Consider the following 8,945-nt stretch of genomic DNA (forward strand, 5'->3'; position numbering starts at 1 on the left):
TCATGCAAATGCATAGAGTAAAGTGTGTTATTTTCTGACGAAACCAAGGACGGGGTGTTTTGCCGTACGTCCCCAAGGCGTGTTGGGTGCAAACAACAATGCAAGACAATTATGAATAGTTCCAAATACTAGTCAGTGTTCTCACAAAAGCTTCTGGTAGCGATCAATAAATGCCAGGAAAAACTGGATTTCAGAGGCATTTTGGTGGTAGTTGTGTGCTAATGTTAAGAAACGTTTTTAAATGTATCTTCGTTTTAAAATAACCTTGTATTTGTTTTGTCTATCTTATCAATCAATCGTTAGATAACGACCCCGAGAGGCTGCAAGTCTAATTTGGACCAACAGGAGGAGCTGCAGTTAGTTCTCCTTAAAAGCGATTGAGGCTGCTGGGAAAACATGGCAGCTTCCTTTTGTTGCTGGTTTTAGTACTCTAGTTGGGGATTAAATACCCTTCTAGCGTCACTGCAGCCACCGAATTGTATACATCAAGAAAAGAGAACAGAATAACATGGAGAAGACTGGAAGTATCGACAGTTTGGGATCGAAGCAATCCTCTTCTCGACATCCGAGTGTTGATTCATTGTCCAGGTAGCGTTGGTTAAGCTAGCTAAAAGTTTTGAAACTAACGAAAATATTAATTCTGTGTTGATTTTATATAACTGAAGCTTGCACTTGCTCTCATAAAATAAGTGAGGGTTTTGTGCCAAACCACAAGTCGTGTGTCCCGCGACAAAATGAATTTGACAGTTTCTGTTTGCCTATAGGGAGCTGTGTCAAATATCAATATTGCGTTTTCATTATTGGACTAAATATTACAACGTGCAGTTCAAAATGTATATTTATTAATCGGAGTTTGTGGCAGATGGTGAAGTCTGACCAACGCCCACAGGACAATGTTTTTGAGTTCAGCGCCCTCGCTCTTCTAATGTGAGACGATTCTGGGTGTTGAAAATCAATGCACCAGTTATTGAGTTCGGCCATGTAAAAATACTTCCACTCGAATTATTTAAACTAACCAAACATCCTCCATCTTATATTCCTTGCACTCGGAAGTGGGAGTAACTAGGATTGCTTTTTTAAAAGTATATAACAGACACTTAAATGCATTAAATTTGCAACATAGTGATCGGCTTTGTCGGGTACGTAGATGGCAGTTGTTCTGTCATGGCGTGAAGTCTTGGTTTCAGAATGGCTGCAATGTAAAACAAAGGGTTATCTCTTGACAGCTCTGAGCGTTCGGCCCAGGTTAAACCTTCCTCTGCCATGTTGTCTGACACGGCCACCTCACCGGAGTTTTCCCCAGAAATCAGGGTTAGTATGGAACAGAATGGCGTTAATCCCATAAATACACATGATTCTCAAATCAACTCTTGACTGTCATGCAACTGTTTTTCTATTTTCAGGTCAAGTCAAAAATTCATGTAAAGGTAGAAGCCCTGAATTATTCTTGCATAATTACTTGAACAGGACTTTGTCACTCCTAATTGTGTCTTGCCTTTAGCAGGTTTTTAGAGATTCTGATAAAGAGGAACCACAGTTGCTTCCAAATGAAGTTGTGCAAGATATGGGTATGAGTGTTTATTGCTTGCTTCCATTGTATTTAACCCTTTAGTGGTTTAATAAGACTTGAATTTTACAGCTCAAGATGTCACCTATTTCTGTCCTTTCACTGGAGCACTGCGTGGAATAGTGACAGTTAGCAACTATAGACTCTTCTTCAAATGCATGGACAGGGTATGATGTTTCATTCATGTTTTACTGCATACAAGATAGAGATAAAAAAAATGACTTTGTGTTACTATAACATCAACTCGTAGGAGCCCTCTTTTGTGCTGGATTTGCCCCTTGGGGTTGTGAGTCGTGTGGAGAAGATTGGCAGCGCGTCAAGCCGCGGTGATGTGTCCTACGGCCTAGTCTGCAAGGTAAGTCAGCACAAACATGGCCATTGATATTAATTGAGATGTCAGACAAAGACGACTTGACAGTGTTGTCTCATTAAAAAACAAATACGCTCGCTATATTACTTCATTTGGTAACTCATGAAATTCAATGCAAGCGCTGTGGCAGATGATAACGCACAATTCGGACTGACGCTGTCAGCGTGGTATTAATTTAGGAACATCTTTGTTACTGTGATTGTAATTTAAAGTGATGTCAAACCACACGACATCAAACTGAAGAAGTGTTTCAATTTAGAGCGACAAAATTGTGTCAACACCTTATGATACAATGCAGTGCAGTCTGTACCACAAGACAGATGTTGTGATATTACGTTCTGCCTATATTTAATTTCATTATGCAATCCAGGTTGTATGTCATAACCCGTGAGTCTATCTGAGGTGATAACTGTGCTGCTCTTAAGTGGGTGCCTTGAAATTAGCAATACATTAACACAGGGAGGCGGCACGGTGGTCGACTGGTTAGCACGTCCGCCTCACAGTTCAGAGGTCGCGGGTTCGATCCCGGCTCCGGCCTCCCTGTGTGGAGTTTGCATGTTCTCCCCGTGCCTGCGTGGGTTTTCTCCGGGCACTCCGGTTTCCTCCCACATTCCAAAAACATGCATGGTAAGTTGATTGGATACTCTAAATTGCCCCTAGGTGTGATTGTGAGTGCGGTTGTTTGTCTCTGTGTGCCCTGCGATTGGCTGGCAACCAGTTCAGGGTGTCCCCCGCCTACTGCCCAAAGACAGCTGGGATAGGCTCCAGCACGCCCCGCGACCCTTGTGAGGAGAAGCGGTACAGATAATGGATGGATGGATGGATTAACACAGGGTGCTTATTAGCTTCTTACTATGAAGCTCATGTTTGTACGCTGCTATTGAGTCCTGTGTATGACCATGACCCGTTTGCTCCACACAGGATATGCGTAATTTGCGATTTGCGCACAAACAAATGGATGACACCCTCCGGAAGTCCATTTTCGAAGTGTTGATGAAATTTGCGTTTCCTGTCTCCAACGGACTGGTGAGTGATATATCAACCATGTTGGTGTCCCTTAGAGCTGTTATCAACCCAGCAACTGATCGAATTCCTCCTACTCTCTCCAGCAAATATTTGCCTTTGATTATGGACAAGTGTTTCCTGAGAATGGATGGAAGGTTTACGACGCAGTCTCTGAATACAAAAGACAGGTATTTCATCTTAACAAATCCATCAAATGTATTCAGTACAGCTCAACATAGTATGCGGTTTGGAACAATAAATCCTGGGTGGTTTGTCTTTCTACAGCCAGGGTGTGTGAGTGAGTGACTCAGCTGTGTCAGCAGTGCAACATTACAGCAGCATGATGCAATACAAATGAATGGAGGACAAATTGCATTTTTTTTTCTTTTTGGCATGTGGCTGTTTATTACAAGGAAGACAATGTCAGACTTTGTCAACTATCAAAAGACAATAGTATAGTCTGCTATTGCGGTTGTTACACCAACAAAAGGGTGTCTTAAGTTAGTGCGGTACAGGTTATTTATTATTGTACCCTTTGCATCATTTGAAAATGTAAGCGCAGAAATCACATAAACGGAAGGGAATAAAAGTTGTTCTGCTTGTTCACAACTGGGCTTTTGCAAATGGTCAAATGGACCTTCAAACCTTGGATATTTGTGTGTCACAAAGGGCATTCCCAATGAAAGTTGGAGGATTACAAAGGTAAATGATCACTACGAGCTGTGCGACACCTACCCATCAACAATGGCAGTTCCAGTCAACATTCCAGATGAGGAGCTAAAGAGAGTGGCAGCCTTCCGGGCGAAGGGAAGGATACCTGTGAGTAAATGTTCTGTTTCATCATCCTCTGTGTAGCTGTTTTTGGGGCATATTTTCCCATTTACGCTTAAAGTGTAAGTCATACCAAACATATTTTTTTCAAGAATATGTTCCATGCAGGCCCACTAGTTTCTAAACAAGGCAAAATGATTAACATGAGTTAAGCAGCAAAATCCACACGTTTGTAGCCATCTCAGGGGGCGGCCATTTTGTCACTTCTGTTGACTGATAATGATACAGTTGCTCAGATAACGACCAATCACGGCTCACCTATTTTCTGAAGCTGAGCTATTATTGGTCATTATCTGAGCCCTGAGGGTGTGTGATGTCATTTTCAGTCGACAGAAGTGACAAAATGGCCAGCCTCAGAGCTAAAAATGGGTGGATTTTGTCGCTTAACTCATATTCCACAAACACAATATTAATCAGAATGCTGTGTTTCAACTAGTGGGCCTGCATAGAACATATTCTTAGAAAAAAAAAATTGTTTGTTTGGATTGACTTCCGCTTTGAGTCATTTATTTTTCACTGACTTTTAATGATTTATGACACACCTTCCCTGTGTAAACTGGAAATGTGTGCGCAACCACCAAAAAAATGGAGATTCGGCACATGGGAGAATATGCCCCATTGTGTGTTGCTTGTTTCCTTTGACCTCCCATTTGAGCAGGGGTATGAAGACTTTTTATATCCACAGTATGTAAACTCTTTGTATAGGTGCTGTCTTGGATCCATCCAGAGAGCCAGGCAACAGTCACACGTTGCAGTCAGCCCATGGTCGGGGTGAACGGGAAACGGAGCAAGGAGGATGAAAAATACCTGCAGGCAATCATGGACGCCAACGCCCAGTCTCATAAACTCTTCATTTTCGATGCCAGACCCAGTGTTAATGCTGCTGCTAACAAGGTTTGCGCTGTAGTCGGAAGAAAAACATTGTGATTGACGTGTGGACATGAAGGTCAAAACAAATGGTTAACCTTCATCAAATCACATCCCATTTGTTTGGACCTCAGATGAAAGGCGGCGGATATGAAAGCGAGGATGCTTATCAAAATGCTGAGTTGGTGTTCTTGGATATCCACAACATCCATGTAATGAGAGAGTCGCTCCGCAAGCTGAAGGATATTGTCTACCCCAACATTGAGGATTCCCACTGGCTTTCTAATCTGGAGTCCACTCACTGGCTCGAGCACATCAAGGTGAGCCAAATGATGTGCATCTGGGGGGAATAAGGTACAAGGATAAAATATTAAACTTTGTTCAACAAAAATAGCCATTATGACTTGTGCAACCATATGATGTCTTTTTTTTTTTACTTCCACTCTCTAAAAGATAACATTATCAATTGAGCTGAACAGATTATAGGTCAGAAAAACTTGCCATTTGAACAGGGGTGTGTAGACTTTTTATATCCCCACAGTGGCATGTTTTGTAGTTGATCCTGGCAGGAGCGCTGCGAATTGCAGACAAGGTGGAGTCTGGCAAAACATCGGTGGTCGTGCACTGCAGCGACGGCTGGGACCGTACAGCCCAGCTCACCTCACTGGCCATGCTCATGCTGGACGGTTACTACCGTACCATTCGTGGATTCCAGGTGTTGCTGGAGAAAGAATGGCTGAGCTTCGGGCACCGTTTCCAGCTGGTAATCTTTCTGTTGCGTACTCCTGTCCTTCTCAAACTACGGTGCGCTCTAAATTCCCGACTCCTCTGCCTTTCAGCGTATCGGCCACGGCGATAAAAACCACACAGATGCAGATCGCTCACCTGTTTTTATTCAGTTTGTCGACTGTGTGTGGCAGTTGACTCGACAGGTGAGCAGATATGTAGCTAGCATATTTTTGAATGAGTGTCAGTAATAACACGATAACTGTTTGGATTAGTTTCCTGCAGCTTTTGAGTTCAATGAATTCTTCTTGGTGACCATCTTGGACCATCTGTACAGCTGCTTGTTCGGGACATTCCTGTGTAATAGCGAACAGCAGAGGCTGAAGGAAGTACGTGCATTCAGGTTTTTCCTTGAATTCTTTTGTGCACTGGTTCTAAATAACATGGTATGGTGGTGCTTTGAGATGAGAGTTTAATTCATACTTCAAATTGTATTTCCCCATTGAAGAAATGAATGGAAGTGATGAATGTAAATAACACTGGTCAACATTTTTTTTCCCAAAATGTTTTAATCAGAGATGCAAGTAATCTTTTCGAGATTTTTTTGCGCTGATTCTGAATCTGCCCTCGGTTTTTGTCTTGCACATTAGGTTTTCACAGTAATATAATAACAATAATGAGTAATATACAGTAATAATATATTTTGTAATATTGATGTATTCATGGTTAGGTTCAGTAACGGGTGGATTTTTTTCCTGAAATATCTTGGCTATAAATGACATGAAAAAATCCGTATTACACAAGCTTTTATAGGTGAAGTTTAAGTAAGCCATTTTTGGAATCTGCATTAAAAACACACTTATGGACACATAAAGCCATCTCTGATTAAAATTTGTTGTTGACTAGTGTATTTTTTTTGTCATGATTTAATGCTGCAATGAATTGTGCTGGAAGCAGTATATTACTACAGTCATGCAGACAAACGAAAAACTGTACTACTACTGATGCTGCAAGTGACTCAATAAGATGCTGTAGTAATATTAGTTATTTTTATTATTAGTAGTTATAAGGAGAGAACATATGTCTGAGCATTGTTATATATCTATCTACATGTCTTGCTCCGTTTGTATGCAATATCTATTGAATTTTGTAAGGTTGACATGGTGAATCTAAGTTAACAACTCTAATTGAAGTACCTCCGCTTTTTATAAACAACATGAATGTCTGTTTTACAGGAGATTCCAAAGAGGACCGTATCCTTGTGGTCGTACATTAACAGCCAGCTGGAGGAGTTTACCAATCCTTTATATGTAAACTTCTCCAATCATGTGCTGTTTCCTGTAGTCAGCTTGCGCCACCTGGAGCTCTGGGTGGGCTATTACATACGTTGGAACCCTCGTATGAGGCCTCAGGTAAGAAGAGTCACTTGTTTATGAGCTACTGAAGACCTGACTTCAGTGAGCCCAAATCGAACCTTCCATTGTTGTTGACCAGTGTAGTCACCTGTTCACTCCAGGAACCTGTTCATCAGCGCCACAAGGAACTGCTGGCAAAGCGTGCTGAGCTGCAGAAGAGAGTGGACGAGCTGCAGCGGGAGGTGACAAATCGCTCAGCGTCTTCTTCCTCGGAGCGGGCGGGCTCTCCAACACGTTCCATCACTCCAGTACAGACTTTTGTTTGACTACACCCTACTCACATGCTATCCTCTTACCTAAGAGTAGTAAGAGGCTGATGTACATTTGTCACTCGGATACAGCTTGCAAGTCCGCTTTTGGCGAAAAACACATCTCCAAATATTTTAATAACCGAGCAGAGTGTATGCTTTCAGCATACTTATAAGTACAGTAATCCCTTGGTTAGTGCGGTAATGGGGACCACAATCATGGCAACTTTGGCTTTGCACAATAACGTCAACAAGGACCTTTGGATAAAATGCAAAATGCATTATACTGTAATGCAAAATCCCAGTTGAGCTGCCAACCAGCTCACAGGATAAATACACCCGTGCTCTCATTGATCGATCTCGCGGCGGGAACCAATCGCGCATTGTACTTCCTGTGGGTATGTAACTAGACTACAAGTATGTAGTCAACTATCTCTTTGAAACAACGTGACTTTCCCCAGTATGGCTGTCGATATAGCTGTATTTTTTTTTTCATTTTTATTTTTTGATGAGTACTTTTTGAAAATCCGCGATGCACTGAGGCCGGCGAAACTCGAACCACGAAGTAGCGAGGGATTACTGTATACTGAACACCATTTATCATATTGACTGACCTCCAATCAGTATTGTTAGGTTTCGATGTCCTTAAATGTCACCCTGGTAAGATATTTATGCCCTACACACTACATGAGAAAAGTGAATTCTCCTATTCTGAGAACAATACAACTGAACCTAGTGTAAAGAAATTCACTGGCTAATGGCTAATTTTGACATTAAAATTCCACTTCTGTGTTATAAAAAATTTTTTTTTTTGTTTGGTTTTAAAACCTGTTCTTTTAGTTTAGACCAAATGTTTTGTCTTCATTGTGTGCCATTGACATGGTCAACATTATTTATTATCGCATAACATAAACATATTCAGTTTTAGACATGCTCTGCTTGTTCCTAGGCAACACACAACAGGGGCCATTTACTCTAGATTTAGCTGCCAATATACTGTACATTATGATATTCAGAACAATGTAGCTGCCAAGATATACAATGATATTCAGGACAGTGCGTATAATACAGCTAATAATTTGCATCAACATCCAGTTTAAGTAATCTGAATGATTATGTGCCTTGTCCAGAACAGCTACAACTATTAATATATACTATACACTGCATGTCAAAAGGAAACCTACAATTAAACAAATATATATATTTATAGCTGTAAGTGTTTCTAATGATAGTGAAACCCAAAGGACATTTGTGCTAATAATCTCAGGTTCGATGCCTTATGTTGTGCCTTTCTTCCGTAATAAATTGCAAATATTTCGAAAAGATTAGCATGTCCCTGTTAATTTTTTTTTGGTTTAGTATGTGCTTTGAGGCATTAGTTTCCCTTTTCCATAAACTACTTTAACAGATTTTATGTAACTTGTATTATTATATAATGTAGCAACGTTTTAAAGGGCTTGTAGATGTAGATTGCTGCAATGCTCTAAAGCAGTTAACATCCAATTTTTTTAACCTGAAAAATTCACTGTAACTAAGCAATGTTAACTGTATTAAAAATGCTTATTCTGTTGTCTGTCATGTTTTTGTGAAATTGCCTATTCCTTTTGATTTGGCTGGCACAAAAATTAAGGGTGACGAAACAATGCTATGATTGTCACTATTATAGAATAGAGTACAGCAATGGTGAGAAGTACAAACACTACAGTACTGTACAATTTTCATTTATCTGTACTCATGTTTTTCTGATGACTTGTTTACTCCCTACATTTTTCAAATCTTTGTACGTTTGACTCCTCACATTGTCAAAATAGGCTATTTTGTCCGATTTCTACAGATGACACAAAGAAAAAGATGTGAATTGAGTAAGGTAAAGTCAACCGCGGTTAAAATTCCAAATGATTGAAATTGTGGGGTCT

The 8,945-nt window shown here is 40.6% G+C and overlaps 1 protein-coding gene across 2 annotated transcripts; it reads left to right on the forward strand.

Moving 5' to 3' along the window:
- Positions 1-313: 313 nt before the first annotated feature.
- Positions 314-8,607, forward strand: mtmr2 (myotubularin related protein 2). 2 transcript variants are annotated; one of them, XM_086013214.1, is made up of 16 exons: positions 314-588; positions 1,227-1,311; positions 1,404-1,427; positions 1,502-1,568; positions 1,640-1,734; positions 1,818-1,922; positions 2,859-2,963; positions 3,047-3,130; positions 3,612-3,761; positions 4,479-4,667; positions 4,775-4,960; positions 5,197-5,403; positions 5,480-5,572; positions 5,642-5,755; positions 6,602-6,778; positions 6,883-8,607. In XM_086013214.1, the coding sequence occupies exons 1-16, from the start codon at positions 509-511 to the stop codon at positions 7,045-7,047; spliced, it is 1,926 nt and encodes a 641-aa protein (XP_085869340.1). In that variant the 5' UTR covers positions 314-508; the 3' UTR covers positions 7,048-8,607. The 2 variants fall into 2 exon arrangements, with proteins under 2 accessions (XP_085869340.1, XP_085869341.1); XM_086013215.1 differs by having other exon boundaries at positions 1,505-1,568.
- Positions 8,608-8,945: the final 338 nt, after the last annotated feature.

Source organism: Filicampus tigris, chromosome 17 (assembly GCF_054856515.1).
Source record: "Filicampus tigris isolate MCC_2025a chromosome 17, RoL_Ftig_1.0, whole genome shotgun sequence".
Lineage (NCBI taxonomy): Eukaryota > Metazoa > Chordata > Actinopteri > Syngnathiformes > Syngnathidae > Filicampus > Filicampus tigris.